The 22,993-nt window shown below is 41.8% G+C and overlaps 1 protein-coding gene across 1 annotated transcript in view; it reads left to right on the top strand.

Annotated features, from left to right (window-relative positions):
- RGS7BP (regulator of G protein signaling 7 binding protein) overlaps nucleotides 1-22,993 on the top strand; it is a 775,003-nt gene that overhangs the window by 72,627 nt on the left and 679,383 nt on the right. Inside the window, exon 2 of the mRNA XM_086960688.1 lies at nucleotides 3,571-3,737. Within this exon, the coding sequence (XP_086816814.1) occupies nucleotides 3,571-3,737 (167 nt within the window). The remainder of the gene's footprint in view (nucleotides 1-3,570; nucleotides 3,738-22,993) is intronic.

The following is a 22,993-nucleotide window of genomic DNA, read 5'->3' on the forward strand; positions in this document are numbered from 1 at the left end:
AATTCCAATCTTCTCTAGTCTTTGCAATAGGATTCGATGAGACACTGTATCAAAAGCTGTGGATAGATCCAGCAGCACTAGCAATACAGATTGATTACTATCTAGAGAGCATCTGATGTGATCTGATCAGTGCTAACTCCGTGCTGTACATAGGTCTAATACCCGACTGTGAAAGGTCTAAACAACCAGTAGACTCTATGTGTCCTGTAAGTTTTTTATTAATACATCCTTCCAATAATTTGCTCATCAGAGGGAGAAGGAAAATGTAGCGGTAGTTAGACAGAATTGATGAAGATAGAATGTCCTTTTTGTGAATTGGGATTACTTTAGCTGCCTTCCACTCAAGGGGAAGTTAGCCCTTACTCATCAAGAGATTTAATATAGCGCAGTTAGATGGAGCGAGCTGAGCAGATACCAATGCAGCAATCTTAGCTGGTATGATATCAAGAGGCGACCCAGTCTTAGCGGATTTCAAAATTTCCTCCACTGCATCTGCTTGTAAAGGAACTACAGAGGCAATATGACCTATCTAGGGGCCAGTTCCTAAGCTATATGTAGTTCTGGTTGATTCTTCATTGACGGAATTGGCATAGCCAATAGGTCTCGCCTTTGGGAGGGACCTTATAAGTGGTTAGCCATGTCAAAGTAGACAGCAGACTTGTTTGAAATCAAAATAAATAAATACATTTAAAAAAACATGATAATCCACACTAAACACCTTTTGTGAGATAGTGGCAAAAGTCTAGAGGGCTGGCGGCGCATGCGGTTCAGGGGGTGGGTTGCTGGTGTGCTCGTGGTCACCTGGGGGCAGATGTAGTTTCCCAGCACTGCCTGAGTCAGGAGTAAGCCACATCAAATCGTCAAAGCACAAAGCATCAGCTTTTCTCTCTTAACCTCTCCCTCTGTGTTTCCATCAATGCCATTTAAACCAAATACTAGTTTATTTACTCAGCTGACACTGCTGCACGGTATAGTCACACGCATTACCAAACAAATTCTGCCCTGCGTGCGAGCACTGCACCACCTAGGAAGTAGGTAATGCCAGCTGTATCCACCTAGGAGGGATGAAAGGCTGAGTCGGCTCAGCTATAGGGGTTCACCTCTATGATTCCACGGCGTTGGGCGTGGACCCAGACTGCTGGGCAGGGGCACGCTGGAGGGGGCGTTGTCAGGAGAGGGGTGTGTTCTTGACTGTGCACTCGCACCACAGACTGCTGATGAAATCGGTGCAGTTTATTGCAAGGTCATGTTTACCTACCTGGCAGCGTGATGCGGGGTCAAAGGTGGGCCTTTGACCCCAGCCCCTGGACACACAACGTGGGCAGTGTTAATACTTAGCTGCGAGACATGAGCAGCAACTGAACAATTAAAGAAACAGTCACAAGCAGCAGTCAGACGAACGATATTACCCAGGCAAGCAGTAGCACCCCCAACCGGACTAATATAATAGCCTTGCTCAGCCAGGGCCACAGGACAGCAGTCTCTGCCAGCTAGGACACTGTGGTTCAAGCGACACTGATATTGGCCAACTGACGTACACAATAAGTACAACAAATGTACCCTTTCGGGAGCGAGTAGCGATGGGCGCGATAATTGCTAACAGATGGTGCTGCTGCTCCCTCCTGCAATGCAAACGCTGCACATGCACGAGGGCCCATTGGAAACAGTGCAGAACATGCACAAGTTCCACAAAAGCCCGGATCAATTTCAAGAGGCCCCCCTCCTAAGCAGCGCTTGCGTGCTGCTTAGGCGAGACCTAAAAATGGGAGGGGAAGGTCACATGCCCCTACCACACGGGGAGGTAGCCATATGGGCTGAATTGCAGATGATTCAGTTGAAACTACTTCACCTGCTTTACTTCACACATACAAGGCTCTACGCACTAAGAGTGATTGACACTGACCACTGCCGAAGGGTGTGTGGCTGCGGCGCACCTTACTATATGTGATTTGTAAATGGCCAAAATTGAACAGGGTTGGGTCAGGTTTACAGAGCAGGATCTTGCTGACGATGGGAGCCATTTTCATATTCGGGTTCACCCCTACCCCGGCTCCTACCCTGGGGATTTGAGGGGAAGGGACCCTTGACCGATTCACTCTGGCTGTCTGCAACACAGCCCTGGCAGTCACGAGATGTGACATTGTGCAACACTGGGGGAGGGAGGAGCCCACAACAGTGGAGGAATGAAGGTCAAATATGGAGTGGTGCAGACAAGCAGCAGAACCTATTTACCAGCCTATGGGGTGCCCACAGAAATATGTGAAGATATGGGGCCAATGGAAGGAACATGAGAAGGAGTGAAATGGGGACGCCAAGACCCTGGTGCCAGTTCTTTGACTGACACCTGGGGTTAGGTATGGAGAATTTGAGACGCTTTCTGAGAGAGGTACCACAATGTGTTGATGAAGGGGAGTTGATTCTACGTTGATGTGTGATCTAACACTTGATATATACTCCTGTAACACGTGCTTTCTTGCTGCTGTACCCTGGATGGATGTGATCATTGTTTATGTACTTTTATAGATGTTAGAAAGCACTCAATAAAACAATATTTTAAAAATATATAATAAAGCTTTATTAAAAAAAACATTAAAATGTCTAATTAAAAAAATTGTCAAGCTTCGTAGTGTAGGCATGTAACCAACTAAAATGGGGGCTGAACTCCAGCTAAAGAGCATAGAGCACCAGCTATGCATGCTTTACAAAATATGATAAGCTTTCTGGGGGCATGGATGTAATGACCCAGGAAACTTACAGGTTTTTTTTAAATGTTGCTAGGTGGCCGCAGCACTTCCTGCACCCACCCACAAAAGTTTTTGTTTATTTTACTACTGAATTGCTGTTCCACTGCAAATTTGCGGTAACATTAAAATATATATAGCTATATCTCTCTCTCTCTCTCTCTCTATATATATATATATATATATATATATATATATATATATTCAAATGCCTCCTGACTATTACAAAGCGATACAAAAGGGGATGATGGACGGAGCGTTTGAGCCAATCAAACACTCACCCCCAGTCAACTGATCTGGGTTTAATCCATCACCATTCTTTAGCTCACTCAGCCACCCCAGTTCAGACATGGCCGTATGCAAATCAGTCTGACCCTGTGCCTCATGGGAACAGCCCAGCCCGAACTGCCAAGCCATGTCTTCCCTGGACCGGAAACAAGCATCCTGGGACCGGCAATGGTATATTTGTCTCACCCATTGCTCACACCAGTCTCTATTGACAAGTATACACTTGCAACCTTTACCTAGCTTCGAAAGACTTTAGGCTTGATTACTATCTTGGCGGATAGGACACTCCGTCACAAACGTGACGGATAGTCCGTCTGCCGTATTACAAGTTCCATAGGATATAATGGAATTGTAATTAGGTGGACGGGATATCCGTCACGAGTAACGCCATCCGCCAAGATCGGAATCGGGCCTTTTATATTTGAACTTTCAAAATGCGTGTATCTGTGTTGTATAGAAACATTATATATGACAAACACATACTACATGATATATTTGCCAGAAGTTTTATCTGAAACTAAAGGGGTTGTGTGTTTTTCAGCTTGTCCAGGATTTCAACACACAAGTGGCTCTGTACCGTGAGTTGGTTATCTCCATCGGGGATGTGTCTACGAGTTGCCCCTCTCTGCGGGCGGAGATGCATAAGACTCGGACCAGAGGCTGCGAGATGGCACTGCAGGCCCACCAGAAACTAGCTGCTATCTCCGGGTAGGGTTTGCTCTTCTGAAATACTTTCTAATTGTGTTAATACATTGTAATATTTTTTTTCGGTTAAACATCCTGAACCTTATGCAGGCTGATAACGTTTTCTCGCCATGTTCTATGTGCTATCCAAAAGTAACTCACACTTTTTGAAGGGTCAATTTGTGGTGTCTTCTGCAAGCCTTTAATTTTCTGTGACAAATTCATGGTAACACTTGTATGGATCTCATATTCCCAGATTCAAATAGAATGTGTCATAGGAGCATCACAAAGGCTTAGCTCTCATTTCAGATTACCCTGAGATCTGAAATATAACTATTTTAAGTTGCTTACAGCATTATACAGGCCACAAGGTGAGTTCAGATGATTCCCTACTGTTGTCATAGAGGGGATGAGTCAAAGGGAGAAGTAGATGGTGTATGTTTTATTGTGAACTCTGGGATGTAATTAGGCAAATTTTCCATCCACCAACTTTGCATGTCACCCCTCCCCAGCCTTCCCATTTAGTGTTGAAGAACCTCAAGATTACTGCCAGTGATTCCTAAGCAGGCTCTGCTGACTGCCATCCTAGATCCTGCGGCCTGTCAATTATAGGACTGCCAGGTGATGGTGGAGGTGCCCCAATTCCTATTCACTGCAAGGCTACCACCACTGATTACTCTGCCAGGGACTGCCATGCAAGGCTTGATATTTCTGAGCAGGAAAAAAGCAATGACCTGGCGTGCAGGGAGATAAAATCATATGTGACAGGATTATTATTTTTCTATATTTTACAAACTTCCACTCTGGGAGTTTGTTTGGAAACACAAACAATTAATTATTTGAGGGCCGAAAAGATAGGGCATTCAACTCGCATTAACTGCATCTGCCAAACCTATGCTTGCACTTAAGGCTGAGAAATCCCTGGGAGAAGGCAGAAATGTATAAGCGGGCAATTCGCCTTCTCTAGAGAGCCTAGTTCTCTGTTGGTCTGGTGGGCTGCATAGCGAAATGCCCACTTTTTACTCATTGTGCGGTAGCAGTGATTCCAGTAAGTTCAGGAAGACACCTCTGCGCTTTGACGCTGGTTTAAAAACGCGAGTAGGATTCAAACACCAGCCATTATTTCTTACAGGATATACACCCAGCATATTTTACATATCTACTGAAAATGGTCGGTATCAAATCTATCTAACACGAACAAAACATGTTGCCACTTTTAGTCATTTTTGGTTGTCCTTTTTGTGGTTTTATGTGGTGAAATCCCAAAATGATTTTTTTTCAAATGTCTATCAATATTTATTGCAGTTATCAAGCTACGTCAGATCACTACTTGAGATAGTTTTTATCCATGTAGCCGCACTAAACTAGTGTAGTGTCTCACTCAATGAATAAAAACATGATTTAAAACTTCATGTACCGTGTCATATTTTTAGTAAATCGTAAATAATTGCGCTTGATTTGATGTTTCATATCTGATGTCAAAATCATCTGGAGTTTGGAATCTGAAGAATAGCAGACCGAGGTACTGGTAGTGGGGGGAGGCCAATCAGCGTGGACGTCGGCGTGGTGGCCACCGTGCTTGGGCCCACTACCTGCCCCTTGCCAGAAAGCAAAGAACCTGGGCATTTGGTTTGATTCTGACCTTGCCTTCGGTCCTCAGATCAATCAGGTGGTTGGATCATGTTTTGGGACCTTAAAAGTCTCAGGAAGGTATTAAAATTCTTACCTATCAGAGCCCGCCAAACTCTGGTGCATGCACTAGTCACGTCAAAGATGGATTACGGCAATCTTCTCTACTTGGGAACCTTGGAAAAGAACCTGAGCCGTCTCCAGGTTCTCCAGAATGCCGCTGCTAGACTAGTGCTTAGACTATCTAGAAGAGCGGGCTCCGCAGCAGCCCTCCGGTCTCTGCACTGGCTCCCGATTCGCAGCAGGGTGGAATTCAAAGCCCTGTGCACGTGCCACCGGATCATCAACGGGAGAGCCCCGCTCCCTTTGAAAGGATTGCTGACACCCTATGAGCCATCTCGCTCTCTGAGATCTTCCGGTTCAGGACTCCTGTCAATTCCCAGGGTGTCCAGAGCCCGGATGGGTGGAAGATCTTTTAGGCTCCTTGCAGCATCCAGATGGAACAAGCTACCAATGGCACTGGGACTAGAACCCTCAGAAACACTGTTCAGAGCCAAGCTGAAGACTGCTCTATTTTCACAGTAATTTTCTGCATTTATCAGTCTGGTACATATTAGCTCATTAGCGCAGGGACACGCCGCTGTGCGTCACCAAGCGCTCTACAAAACCCCCTAAATAGAAAAATAGAAAACAGACTAAGAGTGCATATTTACTTAAAGAAATGTTCCATTCCCTAATTTATATTCAATTGTTCAGCATGCATGTACATTTGTACATTTTTATTTCATTCCATACAAATGATTAAATATTAATAATCGTAAGCATCAGTAAGCTACTAAAAACCAAAGGCACCGAGGTGTTGAAACAAAATCTGGGAGGTCCCTAGAGCTGCAGGGATCGGATTTCTGATTCAGTTACTCAAGGACTTATTTCAATCAGTCAGATATGAATTAAAGGCCAGTTGGAATGCAGCGCTGACACTAACCAGCTAAGAAATCCTGTGCAGGAAGTTTTTTCAGGTTACTATCAGCGCCTGCAAACAAGTTCAGGGACACAGTGGCAATTCAAACAAGCTCATTCATTTAAGAATAACACTCACAGATAGCACTTAGAAATTGGGATATGTAGTATAAAATGTTTATTTTAAAAACCTTAGTTTAGTGTATAAAATATGTACAGTAGCAACCCGACAGATTGTGACAATCACAGAAGTTAAGAATGCAACAGTCAGCGAGAACAAGGTACATTTTTCTAACATTGGTAGCAAATTTCTGAGATCCTAACAGCTTAATGCTTTTCCTAAATGCTATGCTAAACCTCAGCTACTGCATTAAATAGTTAAACCCCCTTGCCAATTTCATAGGACCTTTAAATAGGATGCCTCGAGCACAGCTTCTGGAATCAACTCTATGACAGAGATGGGGCTATGGCAATCTGGCGGGATCTCTGGCAATAGTTCTGGGGTGAAGACCTCTCCTGGCCAAATCCTGGGAATAATATACTATTTGGCCACTGATTATATTTAATATGTACAAAATAAATCAGGTACTAGAGACATTAAACCTACTAACATTGGGAAAAAGGTGTCCGCTGGATCCACATGTTGATAGTATGCGACCATATTTGTAAATAATAAGCTTACACTCTTAAGGGGCCATCTTGTAATGACTACACGCATTAATATAGAAAAAAACATGTCAGCCAACAGACTTGTCGTCTAAGATGATATCAGCATTTTTGTGCGTGCTTTAGGAACTGCACATCGACTATCAGGGCTCGAAAAATCCACTCGCCCTCACACTATGGCAAGCCAGATTTAATCAGGACTAGCTATTTTCAGGGCCTACTTGCCATTTGTGGTGAGTAGGAAGACAAACTGACATTTGACCTCTGTCTCTGAAAGCGGAGCAAATGTGACAAGATAACAAGATTAAAAGATATCTTTATTGCTCACAAAGTAAATGAGCAATAAAGATGCCTTTAAATCTTGTTATCTTGTCACATTTGCTCCGCTTTCAGAGAAAGAAGTCTAGTACATTATTAGATCGAGTAGCTTTTTCAAGTTAATAGACGTGCAGGTCTAGTAACATTTTTAGGATTTTTCCAGCCCTGTACTAATAATGATAAAAGAAGAGCTAACAGCACATATGGAATGAAAAAAGACTAAAGGAATTAGCACTGTCATACGAAAAGTACTGAACATTATATATATTTTTATCAACGTTATCATGTAAAATAGCATATAAGCATATTTGAATGAAACATTAAATTGGCTGACACATTGTAGTATATCATATTAGAATTATATACGAATAAATGCATAAAAGGATGACATTTACAAAACACGTTGGAAATGTATGTGTGTTGATAAAAAGCAAACCAGGTGACATATTTGGTTGCAAATTAATGCGGCTGGGTGCAAAACTATAAGAAGAGTACACACTGTCTGTTTTATGATGTCTTACCATGTTATCTTTGAAGAGCTCAAACAGTCATATTCTTTTCTTTTGGCTGGAAAATGATTGGGGTGGTTGGTTACTTTCTCCACATTGGTGATGGTGTCTGGTAATCAGCTGAGTATCCAGAGGTTTTTGCCGCAGCGCTCACGCATGTTTGCATACAAGTGTTCAGCTAAAAAGCACATTTTATGCTTAGATTTGGAATCACCTGCTGTGGACCAAGGCACTGAAAATGATCATCAATACTCAGAGTACCTAGGGATGGTGCCATCGCTTGTATCTCGATTCTGGTTAGATCAGTGTTCCTAGCATCCAAGTGGTTGTTGCTGAATGAGACATTAGAACTTGTCTGTCATATTAATTACACTTCACGATTGGCAGGTGCAATGCTTAGCAATAAGCTTGGTGCAGCTTCAGCAGTTTCAGAAGTCGTTTCATGTTGATCGATGTTATGGGGGCTGCTCGATTGGTAGCTTAAGTACTGAATCTTGCAGGCAATTAATACACCCGAAGACCAGTCTCACATGAGGAGTCCTCCTATTATGAAAGATTAGAGTCTAGTACCCACTCAGTACCGATAGACATTCAAAGCCAAGATAAAACTCAAGGGTTTCATGGCATTTTCTTTTCGTTGGATAACCAGACTTCATGTTGTCTGTTGCACTGGTTTATTTCTTTACCTGAAAGATGAGAAGGATTGCAGGAAATCCGCTCAATAAACTGCATAATAGAGGCTGGAATAATTAAAGAATTAGTTTTTAAACCAGTCGATATGCCACATCTAGCAGTTTCGAAGAAGGTGTCCGAGCTGAAGATCATGTGCACAAAGTCTGCAAAATGGGTAGGATACTGGGTCTGCAAGAGTCTCTGAATCTCTGAAGGAGAATGGGCTTTTTGTAAGTCAATCTTTCTGCCACTGAGGTTAAAGGAACCTCTTTTTGTATCAGAACTACAACTAGTTTATTCACTATGCTTGTCTTTGGGCCATTCCACAACAACTTTCATTTGTTAATATTAAATAAGAACCATTGTTCAAAAGTGTATGTTGGTGTGATTGAAACAGATGCAACTGATAGTTTACAGTTCGGACCTGGTTTCAAAATAGGTACAAATCCCTTATAAAGTGATGGAATTGCACAAGAGTGAGGGACTTAGAGCGTTTGAGCATCCAGATGTCCCTATGAACGCTGGATGCTCCTGAGTTAGGCAGAAGAATTCAAACCGTATTTCCCATATGTGATGAAGAAAGGATTACGCATTTGTTTATACCAACCTCAAAGCTCGTATTTCTGGCACCCATCAAAGTGAAATAATGATATGGGAAGGGAGCTTACTCCATGAAGGAGCCATGTGATAGGTGTGTTTTGTGCTGCAGAAAATAGGTTTCTTCTATATGCTCTATGCGTAAGGGAGTATAAGTAGCTTCTCTTTTTGACATGGCCTTTTGAGTTAAAATCAGATTATAAGGTTCAAATATGGTACTTTATTTTGGGAAACTGCCGAAGTACTTCGTAATGTCTGTAACGTCAAATTTAGCTGTGTAAGACTTAAGTCCTCTTTTAGAAGATCAAGGGCTGAAGATAATATATTATTTATTCTAGTAACTAGCTTTTTTTTTCCAAGTCTGAAAATATTTTGTCTCTAACATGTCTGCTTGGAGTCCATGCAAGATAGCTGTGTGTTTTTCTGTCTATTGTTTTTCAGAATACTTTGAAAAAAATCAAAGCATAGAGGGTCTTAACTTACTTAGCATAGTGCGGCAAGTAAGTCCTCCCAAAATTAAGAAACCCCCCAAGGCCTTCTAAATGTCTTTTTTATTTTTTTTATTTTATTTATTGGTTCACGGCATAAATACATCTTAGATCATAGATACAGAAAATACAAATAGAAAATGGCTTAGTTCATTCAAAACAGAAAAACCATATTGTCTATTATATACAAAGCATACATAAACGATAATAATCTCAGTGAAATTAAATGGCATTTTCAATCTTCATAATACTGTGAAAAAGCCCCCCAGATTTTCAGTCCAATTTTTTTCCTTTTCCTACACCCAGAAACTGAAAAAAGACCTCACTCTAATTTATATAATTTATACAATCGTGCTCGCCATTGCTGAAATAATGGTGGATTTTCCTGAAGCCGCTCTGTAGCAATACATATCCATGCTACAGTCATAGTAAAAAAAATGAAATAGCGAAAACAATATAGTCCATCAGCACGGTTGTCGTTGGGTGTCTTCCCCAGCATCGACATGGAGGGAGTGATCGCCACGCGAACATTGAGCACTAAAGACATACATTTTTCAATATCTTGTATAAACCCCCTTAATCTGGGACAAGAAAAAAAAATATGTAAGCTATCTGCATGATCGGCTTTGCACCGAAAGCATTTTCCATCAAAACCATCTCCCCATTTTGACATTTGTTGTGGTGTGTAATATAAATCAAACAAGGTTTTAAAGAACTGTGCCTTTAAATTAGCTGACATTAGAACTTCTTTGGAGAGCAAGATGAGATCTTCCACATCAACCTCAGTATCCGCTAAAGTATCGGCCCATTTTTCCCTTATTCTCTCCAAATCGTCCGGTTTCTCCTCCACAAGCAATCTATACAAAGTGCCAATCTTTACCTGCCAAACTATACCCTCAACAACTTGATGCTTTTGTAAACTTAATTTTTGTTTATTAAAAAAATCCCTAATTTGTAGAAATTTTAAAAAATAGCTTCTTGGTAGACTGAACTGCTCACTCAATTCCACAAATGATTTGCACTTGCCATCCGCCAAAAAGAAATCCCCCAGACATGTCACCCCCTTTTTTTGCCATTTCAAAGCCATTCCATCCAAAAATATAATGGGCAATAATCTTGACGTGGTAAAGGGAGTGTAATACGCCAACTTCCCAATACCGATAGTACGAATCAGCCATTTCCAAGTCTTGTGGGCTCCTATCAGTAGCTGCCATCTATTTCAATAAAAAAGCTTTGTCTCACTTGTGGTCCCATCAAAATCTCAAATATAGATGGGTGATTGTACATGGGTTCCGTTGATTCCCCTTTTGTCAACACTCTCATTCTTAATAAAAAACAAACTATATAATAAAGAAAAAAATCGGGTACTCCCAACCCTCCCCTTTCAACTGGTAACGTCAAAAATGTCATGGCCCGTCTTGGTTTCCCAGGGCTCCAAATAAATTTTCCACATAATGGTTGTAAAGCCTGTAACTTGGGTTTCGAAAATGCTAAGGGTATTGAACGGAACAAATAAAGCAACAACATTGGTCCGTCCAACAATAGTCAAAAATAAACAATCCCATCTCTCAAGAGAAACCTTAATTTTGTCATATACACTATTCCAATTTACATCAACCAGTTCAGACATATTTGTCTTGATCCGTATGCCAAGGTAAGTGACCTCTCCCACCACTCTCTCATCCTCCCAGGTTATGGCTTCTGAGCATTAGATCTGAGTCTTTGATGCATTACGTTTGTAACCAGTTATGGTTCCGAATTCTTTTGCCATCCTCTCAATCTCTAAAATAGCAGTGTCTGGTCTATCGGTAACCACCGCTATATCATCCGCATCAGCGAAAATCAGATACTCTAAAAGGAGGAATTAAGGGGTTCTGACTTAATTGCTCTATAAACGGGTTAATGTATAACGCAAATAATAACGGAGAGCATGGGCAACCCTGGCGAGTCCCTCTAGTAATGTTAAAAGAATCAGATAGGGCTCCCAGGGCTGAAATTTTAGCCGTAGGTTCTAGTGGAGAAGTGTGGCTCACTGGTTAGAGCAGGCAGACCCTGAAGCAGAGGTCAGACCCGGGACCAGGGTTCAATTCCCGACGCGGCAGGGTCTTGAGCTCAAATGTCAATGGACTCAATAATTCTTGCTTCGGTGCCTAACCTAATCATGGGTTCACACTCTGCAACTCCGGGCATTAAGCTTGCTTAATCTCCACAACGGCCCCCCGCGGCGGGATGCCTGGCTTTCACCTTGGGGATGCCCTGTAGGGGCTATCTCACAGGGAAAAGCCAGGACGGGTTCCCAAGGCAAGCGCAGAGATACCCCTTCGGGGGTCGATTCAGGCGCTACATAAGAAACATAATAATAATAATAACGTATAAAGATTTAATGGCGATAATATATTTCTGTCCAAAACCCATTTTAGCCATTAATATCCATAAATATTCCCAACTCACCCGGTCAAACGCTTTTTCTGCGTCTAGCAGAAAAAGCGCCAACTTCCGTTTGTTTACAGCCGCCAGATCAAACAACGTGATTACTTTGTTGATATGATCCACGGTTCCTCATTTAGGGATAAACCCATGTTGATGTCGCGAAACTAAAGATGATACAACTTTGGATAATCGATTGGTGAAAATCTTTGAATAGATCTTATTATCCACATTCAATAACGATATAGGACGATAAGATCCTACATTGTCCACAGGTTTATCTTTTTTACAAAAGACCGCAATGGTTGCATCAGACCAAGTGGTGGGTGGGTTCCCCTGTTGTGCTACCAAAATTATATGAAGCAATTCGTCCTTTAGGGTATTAAAAAACAATTTGTAAACTTCAGCCGGTATTCTATCGGGTCCAGCAGCTTTATCAACTGCAAGGCTCTTCACTGCTATCTCTAGCTCTGACATAGTTATTGGTAAATCCAGTTCTTCCGCCATTAGGGGTTCTAAAACTTTCAAACCAACCAACATTCTATCGTGCCATTGCATATTTAGATCTAAACTATCATCCCTAGAATAAAGCACAGCATAAAAACTTTGAAATATTCCAAGAATACGTTCTGGTTCTGAGTGCGATTTACCCTGAGCATCTGTCATTGAACTAATATTCCGAGCTGTCTGCTTCATTCGTAGTCTTACTGCCAGAGTTTTGCCTATTTTTTCCCCAAATTCATAGCTTAACATTTTAGATGTTAAAAATCTCCTAGCAATTTCCCTGTCCCAGAAGCCAAGAATATTAGTTCTGGCCTTAGCCACCTCATTTTCGATCTCAGAAAGCTCTGTTTTACCCTGTGCCACTTCCCTAGTTAACAAAGTCTCTGCTTTGACCAAGAGCTCATATAGTTTATCTAGTTCTTTTTTTAATCTTTTACGTTGCCAAGATGAGAAACTAATGCACTCTCCCCGGAAACCCGTTTTAAAAGTATCCCAGACTATGCCAGTGTTAGCCGTGCCTTGATTATTGAGGAAAAAGGATTGAATCCAACTTTGCATATGAATTTTAAATTCTTCATTCAACCCTAATTTCCGATCATAAGAAAAATTAGGTGGTGCTGTCCTCTTCGCTGGGCTCTGTATTTCAATCACTATGGGGGAATGATCAGAAGTGATTCTACGGTAAGTTCTAATATTAGTTCCTTCCAACAAATATTCTGGGACAAAGAAATAATCTAATCTAACTAATTTTTTATGGGGATGTGAATAAAAAGTAAATCCATTATCCCCCTCACCAAGCTTTCCCCAAACATCAGTTAGGCCTTGATCTTCTAATACATTAACAAGAGCTTTATACACTCTCGGTTTACGGCCTTTATAATTTCCATGCCCCTCCAATAAAGCATTGTTAGACAAATTTATGTTCATATACCCACATATCACTATCGCCTGAGGAAAATTAACTAACTCCAAATTAATTTCCACCAGCGGGGCAGGGTCATCCAGATTAGCCCCATAAACAGTAACCAGCGTTATTTGCCTACCCCCACTTTTACACTCTGCAATAGCCCAGCGCCCATTTTTTTCCTCAGCCTTCCGTCCTACAATTATAGAATTATCTTTAACTAAAATGGCTACTCCCCTTATCATACTAGTCTGTCTAGAGGCAGCAACTAATATAAATCCTAAATCTTTTAGCACCTCCCTTTTTGACCACGGAATGTGAGTTTCCTGAATACATACAACATCAGGTTGAGTATATATCAATTCTGCGGCTATTTTATGTCTTTTCGTTAAGTTGTTCAGTCCACATACATTAATTGAGCAAATTTTTAAACCTTTTCCCACCATTTTAAGTCCACGGAACCCTTCTTTTCAAATATCCTTTTTACCAAATTTTTTTCATGTATTTGCCGTGAACTCTTTTTTTTAAGGCCTTGTAAATGTCTTAATGTGTTTGGAAGTTTGAAGTTAGCACACTTTTTCAAGAAGTCTTGTGCAAGAGCCTTGGCCTCATTAGATAATTCAAAAATTGAAAATCACTTTCAAGTAAGCAATTTAGGTTTTTTTTACAATTCATTTTGTAATTGTGTGTGGTCATTATTGTCACTATTCGGTTCATTCTAATTAGATGTGTGTTTACATCATCCTCTGTGATATAAATGTCGCCAGTATAAGATAGCGCCTCGGTTTCTGGTTGTGCAGACTCCATAATGTGTGCGGCAAATAAGCCAGGACCATTGGTATGCCCCGTCAGTAGACCATCAGCACTTGTTTAAAACAAAATTGAAGGCTGTTATTGGAGAAAGCAGTTAGATACTTGCTTTCATGCACTATGTTGTGACTGGGAAACCCATTGGATTGGAAATGTCCAGTGTTGTTTTATATTCTCTTCTTACAAAGTTTGTCATGAGTCAGTGCAATCCACGTTTTATACTACATAAGTGCATTTATGTGAGTTTAAGTATTGATAGTCTAATAGTATCATATAGCATCCATCTGCTTTTAAGACAGGAAAAAGAGGGGTGATCATTGTTGAACTATAAGGTATTGTACTGTTTTGATATTGTAATTGCTCTAAAAATGGCTTTTATATAATGCTTTGCTTCTAGATTCAGTCGATAGCGAGTCTGCATTTGGGTCTCACTCCTTAAAGAAATGGCATGTGGAACAGAATCTTTATCTTACCCTTCTTGCTTTCTATACAAGGATGGAGATTCTTTCAAAGGCCATTCTCTGCATATATTTCCCTGATATCATTAGGTACTAAGGAGAGAAATGCTACCTGTATTATGGGCCAGAATCCTGCTTTAATTTTACCCGGTATGTTGTATTCTTACATGATAAATTTTGTCTGGAGGATTTAAATGTCTATCTGGAGTTTGAGCTTGTAAATATTCATCATTCGGCTCACCATCAGAGACTCTTGGAGAGTCTGATTAAACATTGACACTTCTCCTTTGCTGACTAGAAGTTCTATCACCCATGTCTCATTCCGCAGAAGTATCTATAGTTTGTACGGCATGGTTTTTAGCTAGCCCACTGCGTTTTTTTGTTTGGAGTGCGTCTTGGAGTCAGAACCTTTATTTTCCTTTTTGACTCTAACCTCGGTTTGACGTCCTGATTCATCTTTCGGCTTGCTATGTTCTTCTTTCTGTGATACTTACTGAGTCCGCCCACTTCTTTCTGTCCTTGTACTCTTAGAAGCCAGAAAATAATTTTTGAAAGATTGCTGATACTGATCCAGCGTTTTAATTTTATCACAGTCCCTCAGGTTGTAACCACTCTGGCTGAACTCTTGAGTTGACGGAGATCCAATCCATTTTTTCTTTTTCTTTTTAATTTCAGGTGTAATTTTTTTCTTTACCTAAACACACCAACCTCGTCTTTTTTTCTGCTGTCCAGTTTGTCAGCTTGTGATCGAAGAGTGTCATGGCCCACAGATAAATATGTTTCTGATATTATTTTTTAGTAAATCCTGTTCACGTTCATGAACAGAAAAGATTGACGAATGGCCAAAGCCCCTGTTTCTCCACGAGTGTTGCTGTGAATATTTGAAGAAATTGTTTAAAAATTCCCCATTAATTTCAACCCGAGAAGCAGAGTTGGTGCAGCTCTGTGTTCAATTTGTACTTGTTTCGATAATCTGGAAGAACCGCTAATGAGGGTGTATCATGCGTAGTAGTGTAAATACACACAAATATACTTAACCAGGTATTGTACTCCTCTACAGGCGGTATCATTTCAAGGGAAAGCAGTCAGAAATCTTTGCTTGTTTTTGGATGGTGTGTGAGGATAGACTGCTTCTAACTGGTTGATCTTGTCAGCAGTTCAGAAGGCAATTTCATTGCGCTTCACCGAAACCTTTCCCTTGATAGCGTATATAGTCTGGACTAATTGCCTAAACAGCAACCTGCGCCTGTGGTGCAGTTCCAACGGGAACTGCCCTGCCTGTCCAATTCTGTAGTACATACTGTCTGTACAGAGATACTATTTTATTTAGTAATTTTAAAAACGTCCCCTTCATTACTGTGACATTCCAATTTGTATGTGGCAATTGGCCTGCAAGCCAATTTTGGTGTTTCTGGTAAACAAAGGATTTTTAGGGACTTAAATACCCTATATTGTGCACGCACGGCTGCTGGTGTATTTGCGTGCAAATACCCTGTAGCGGTATCTAGAGGATCAAAATCTACCGAAGACTAGAAAATCTCAAAAAGGCACATGCAGTGTGTGCATTGACCACAAATGTTACTACACCCCCATTATAAGGCACAACTCTGTCTTTCAGATTTGTGTAACTGCTGCCCTGTAATTTACTCCTATTGCAACAGGAGCCACCCTTAAATGTAAAGATTCAAAAACATGAAAGTTATAGTAGAAACCACAGATTGGGGAATAAAAACCTTATAAATGAAGCTTGACATACCTACATAAAACGCGGGTGTCCTGTGGTATCCAATATTACAAAGGACGTCTCCATGTAAATGTAATCATTGGTTTTTCTTTCAAATCTGTTTTTTTAAATTTCAGGGGAAAACAGTGGTCACCATAAACGGCGTAAAACACCAGAGGAGCATTATGTCATTATAAAGGTTCCTACGATAGCGAAAGGGTTGGGCAGTGAGTCGGAATCATACATCAGCAGGTACATTTGAAATAGGAGGAAGCATCAAATATTATCTGTATCATAAGCAAGAATCAGGTAGAATACCGCATAAGGCTTATTTGAGTAGAAAGCTCAGCACGTCAACAGTGGGGCAAGCGTAATGTTCGCAGCAGATGGTGGAATTTCGCTAATGATAACCGAATAGCAAAACCTTAGCAATAAAGCAGTAACCGGCCGGGGGTGGGGGAGGGGTGTCAGAAACAGGGAAAGGAGGAGGAGGAGGAGGAGGAAGGAGAGAGCCTAGAGTCGAGTCGAGTCGAGGGGTTCATGTGTGATGTTTAGGAAGGAGGGGGCTTCCAATAATTGGTTTTTGAGGGTGTCATCAAAACTAACTCGAAAGTCCAGATAAATCTGAAGATGCACATTGTGTGCCAAATGATACAAACAGCCTGATTCATCATAGGGAAGTTTTGCGAGTCTGAAATAGCGAATCATAAGGAATCGCTATTCCAGACTCGCAAAACAGGATTCATGTAGGAATAGCAACATTTTTTGCGATTCCTACTGATTCCTTATTTGCGATTAGCAAATTGCTAAAGGACATGTGTGTGTGCAACATGCAACTCAGAAAAATGCTTTTAAAAGCATTTTTCTGAGTTTTCGCTATTTACCACAAGGTTTGACCTCGCGGTAAATAGCGGGCCGAAAATGCGAATTCGCAAATTTTAAATGGATGATGAATTGCATTTAAGGAATCTCAAATAGAGATTCCTTAAATGTAATTCATCGCAAAATAGCGAAATCGCTATTACCGATTTTTGCATTTGGGATGATGAATCCCAAATGCAAAAATAGCGCTCGCAAAGGGCCAGATTCTCAGAATCTGCAGCCTGATTCATCATAGGGAAGTTTTGCGAGTCTGAAATAGCGAATCATAAGAATCGCTATTCCAGACTCGCAAAACAGGATTCATGTAGGAATAGCAACATTTTTTGCGATTCCTACTGATTCCTTATTTGCGATTAGCAAATTGCTAATCGCAATAAGGAATAACTCCCCATTCATTCCTATGGGCCAAAAGGCCCATAGGTATGAATGGGGAGTATTCCTTATGTGCGATTAGCAATTAGCTAATCGCAAATAAGATAGCGATTTAAAGGGTGCCAGGGGTGTCCAGAGGACACCCTGTAGCACCCCTTAAATGCTAATTTAAACAGGTGTTGCGCACACACATGTCCAAATTACATGTGTGTGTGCAACATGCAACTCAGAAAAATGCTTTTAAAAGCATTTTTCTGAGTTTTCGCTATTTACCACAAGGTTTGACCTCTCGGTAAATAGCGGGCCGAAATTGCGAATTCGCAATTTTTAAATGGATGATGAATTGCATTTAAGGAATCTCAAATAGAGATTCCTTAAATGTAATTCATCGCAAAATAGCGAAATCGCTATTACCGATTTTTGCATTTGGGATGATGAATCCCAAATGCAAAAATAGCGCTCGCAAAGGGCCAGATTCTCAGAATCTGGCCCTTTGCGAGCCGATTTCGGCTTGATGAATCAGGCTGCTGGCCCTTTGCGAGCCGATTTCGGCTTGATGAATCAGGCTGAAAATCCCCAGAGCCACAGGTTTGGATTTCTAACCTACCAACAAAAGACGTGTTTCAGTGAGTGAGAAAGGAATTAGAATAGAAAGCCAGTTGGACCGCAGTCCTGACAGTACCACCTATTGAAGCAGTGTTTTCCAATTACTATCAGTCCTTTCAAACAAATTCACCATGGCAATCTAAACAATCTTTTGTTTATGTATAACTCATTCAAAGATAGCACTAAACGAAACTGGGATAGACGTGTTTGAAGACTAAGGCACAACTGGAAGGTTAAGATTTAACTGCTGCAAAGAGTGTAGTAAAGATCACCAGTCACCCAGGCTTGAAAAGTGGATAAAAAGATGAGAGGACAGGTTAGAGAAAAATATTCTTAAGTTAGAGAAGAAGGAATTTCTAAAGGTAATGTAGTAATGTGTACGTTTCCTATGGCCAAACTGATGTATTTTTACATGCAGTCACAAAATACAAAAACCTACTGCTGAAACAACAGTTGTAGGTGTATTTTGTAGACTACACATTCACTCCTGTTCCTTATTGCAGTCATAGGATACTCTTGTTTGAGAAGGGAAAGTTGATACACTTGTTTGAGAAGGAAAAGTAAGTGAGGACTCCGTATAGATATAACTTAAGGACAGTTGTAGGCATTATTTAAGAGAGTCATAGGGTATGCCAGTTTTGTGAATAGGGTATTTAGAATTTGATTTGCAAAGTGCGTTTTCTGACTTAGGACTGACTTACACCTATAAAAAGGAGTAACTCAAATTTTCGTAATCTACACCATATTCATAAAAGTTTTAAAAAAAGGTGTTTAAACAGTAAATGAAGTCTTCTTAAGTTAACATGCTTACGTTTACTCTTAAATTTCACTTAAGGGCTTATGTCAGGGGAGCAGTTAGGTAAAATCCCATACAAATGTGGTACACCCTAGTGGTGGGAAAAGTGACTTGGGGCCTGATTTAGATCTTGGCAGATGGGTTACTCCGTCATGATGGTGATAGATATCCAGTCCGCGAAATATAAATCCCATAGGATATAATGGGATTTATATTTCGGCAGACGGGATATTCGTCGCCATTGTGATTGAGTAACCTGTCCGCCCAGATCTAAATCAGACACTACATCTGTCCATTGTGTTATATGTGTAATTTTCACAAAAATTCTCTCTGCCTGTAAGGGAAATGAATATCATACATCTGTTATGTAAGAGCAGATGTACGTGTTATTTAAGAAAAAGTCATTAAATGAGTTTTATTAAGTCTTATGCAGTGTACAGTAAATGCATCAAAGAGTACAGTAATATAAAACAAACATCAACAGCCCGAGGTCATAATACACAAATATAGCAGAGATATATAGATCACATCGGTACAATCACATATAACTACTGGCAGTTGCATTGACAACCGTTTTTGTTCACTGAGAGGCGCTGTTGGGGGCATCATTTTGTGCTGTGGAACGCAGATATGTCAGCAGGGGTTCCCAAATATCGTTTGGTCTGGAAGAAGTTGGACGTCCTATGCGTAAAGCACTAGATTTTCTCTGCAGTACACCAAATCCCTGAGCCACTGTGTGGTTGAAGGACTCTGCATGCTTTCCCACGTCATTGCTACTTGTCTTTTGGCTATTAGTAGAGCCACTCAGCCAGTTTGCCTGTGGTGCCTTTCAGAAAGGGTACCAAGCTCAATAAACACACCTGCGGAGAGCACTGTAGCTCAACACCATGACACAATTTATAAATCACATCTGTCCAAAACGCCAACACATGCCAGCATGCCCAAGCTAGGTGCCAAAAGTCCGCCCCTAGAGTCCCACTGCGCTTACATGCGTAGGAATCTCGGAGCCCATACCTGAACAGCTTGTAAGATGTGTAATAGCTCTGATGAAGATATTTAAAGTAGATGATGCCAGATGGCAGCAGAGCTTCCATTCTTTCTCCGCGAGGGGTGGATCTAGGTGTGTGTTCCATTTTTCCAAGCTTTTATTGTGGGGGAAAATTGTATCTTCCCTAGCGGCTTGGTAAAGCTCAGTGACCAGCTTACGTCGGGTGGGGCTTATAAGCAGTGTGTGCAGGGCCTGTGTCGTATGTGGTTCTGCAGGGAACGTGGGATAATGGGCTCGCATCACATTCTTGAGCCGATGAAACAGGAAAATGAAGACTGGCGTCTTATTCTGTTTATAGCTAATGTCATCATCTGTCAAGAACGAGCCGTTGGGATATAGGTCCTGCATTCGATCTATCGCTACCAGTCCCCGTGTCCGCATGGCGCCTACCTCATGCATTACTGATATGTCTGACTGATAGGCAAGCGGCAGCAACGGGGAATACAGTGGTAGTTTCCCGGCCTCGCGGCCCAGTGCCTGCCAGGCAGCAATCGTTGAGTTGACAGTGTTGATTTCACCGCTGGGTTTCGTCCTGCGCTAGGGAGACCAGAATTTTAAAGCCAAAAACCGGGACAGTTCACAAAAATAGAAGAAGGACTACACTTTTGCTTCAAGCTATGCGAGCGCTCCCCAGCAGAGAATTACAGAACAGGCAGCTAGAACATACATTTAATCCAATTTTTAAACCCAGTAGCTTGCCTGTTAATTAAATTGCTTTCTTGAAACAATTGCTAACTATCCCTGCTTTGTAAAACATAAAAAACACCTCCCACCGTTTAAAAACGGGGACATGAGCTACATTTCTTGAAATTCGCTGGGACAGCTGATTAAAAACTGGGACCGTCCTGGCAAAACTTGGACACCCGGTCACCCTATCCTGCGCGCATGTGTTAAGATGGAGCTCAACGGGAGGGGATGCACATTCCACCTTTGAGCATAACAGCCGCTGCTTGGAGACCAGGATCCAAGGTGTGAAACATGGCAAAAAGCGTGCACAAATTGTGGGAGGTGGATCATGTGGGTATGAAGCCGTATTGATCCGGCGAAACTAAGTTTTGCATGAGTGGCTGAAGACGGCTGGGCAAAATTTTCGCCAAAGTTTTCACATATGTGTTAATAAGCGACAACGGACGGTAGGAGTCGCAGCAAGAGGGCAGTTTATCCTTCTTGAGTAGTGTGATGATCAGGGCCTAGAGAAGTGTCAGTGGCAGCGCTCCCGAATCGTAAGCGTCGGCGTACATGTCCAATAGGTATGGGGTGAGTTCCTCCGCATAGGCCTTATAAAATTCACTGGGGAACCTGTCATGTCCCGGCGCTTTATTGTTAGCCAGGGCATTTATCGCAGCCGAATGTCCTCCACTGTAATCGGCTGGCCAAGAAACTCCCTCTGGCCATCTGACAATGATGCGATAACAAATAGGCAGCAAGTTCGGCGATGTCCTTCGTACGATGCGAGGTATACAATTTCGCATATGAATGTCTGAACTGGGCAGTGATACCTGTATCTCTATTGTGGTCACGACCCGAGTCGTCTGTAATTTTAGTAATGATGTGTTGATCTATAGGGTTTTTGATCTTGGTGGATAAAGAATGTCCCGGTCTCCCACTCTCACCATAGGCGCGAGCTACATGGCGCTTGGAATGTATCTCATCTCCTTTTCTGCCAGCTCCTTGTGCTTGAGTATGGAGTCTTTAATGGATGCCAGTGTCAACTCACAGGGCAAGGTTTCATACTCCCGCTCTAACTGCTGCAGCGTAGATTCTACTTTGGCTAGTTGGCTTCGTAGGTCTTTTAGAATGCCGGCCGAGGTGCTTATACGGGTGACCCTAATGAAAGCTTTACACCCATCCCAGAGTGTCCCAGCACTGTTTACGGACCCTTTATTGTGTGCAAAGTATTGTGTGATGGCCACACGTTTTGTTTCAAGATAAAGGGGATCCAGCAGCGCTTCAGGTCGGAAACCCCAGGTGAAGGATCTAGGTACAGTTTGTGGTATATGCAAAGTGAGTTGGACTGGGTTGTGATCCGAGAGTGTTCAAGGTAGTCCCTTTACGGCAGATACACAGCCCACCGCCCCCTCACTCATCAGCCAATTATCCTGGCAAGAACAGCTGCCATGTGCGACCTCTAATGTCTCCTCGTGACGATGTTGCCAAATATCTAGCAGTACCAGCTCAGCCTTTTCCTTAGTCATTACACGAGCAACCCCGGGGGAGTGTCCCTTTCTTTCACTTTATTTATCTTTGCTAGTGTCCAGGTGCGTGTTGAGGTCGCCCCCCATATGATCACAGCTTTAGGGCTGTCTCGCAATATCGCAATTAGACACTCCTAAGGAGCGGACCGTCAACATTGGGGCCATAAGTATTCACAATGGTGATGAGGAGACCCGCTAAATTTCCAAGCACTATAGCAGATCGACTCGCAGTATCGGTATATGATTTGATCAAGGTGAATGGGAGGCCTTTTTTGATAAGTGTGAGTACTTCACGGCTGTAAGAGGAGTAGGAGGAGGCTAGACGGTAGCCAGCCCAACGAGCCCCCACCACCGGGTGGAGTGCCTCGTTAGATGTGTTTCTTGGATAAGGGCAATGCTGATCCCACTAAATGTGCCAACACCTGACTGATTGTTTTGGGCGAATTGAGGCCCCGTACATTTCAGGTTAAACAAGAAATTGACATTACATCATTATGCACAGACAGAGCAAAATATGCATGAAACATAGTCTCTCATGAGCCCCCTCTGAACTTGTTGTATACCACACAGTATGTGAAATCGTACCTCCTGTATAACGTACAAATGTGATATTCACAATTTTAGCAAAATGAGCTGCTACGGAAACAAACCCTGCAAAACCTATTCATCCACCATCACCCCCCACCCACTTCAGCGTCCCCAACATGCCAAAGCCA

The sequence above is a fragment of the Lissotriton vulgaris genome, chromosome 3_1, assembly GCF_964263255.1.
Source record: "Lissotriton vulgaris chromosome 3_1, aLisVul1.2, whole genome shotgun sequence".
NCBI lineage: Eukaryota > Metazoa > Chordata > Amphibia > Caudata > Salamandridae > Lissotriton > Lissotriton vulgaris.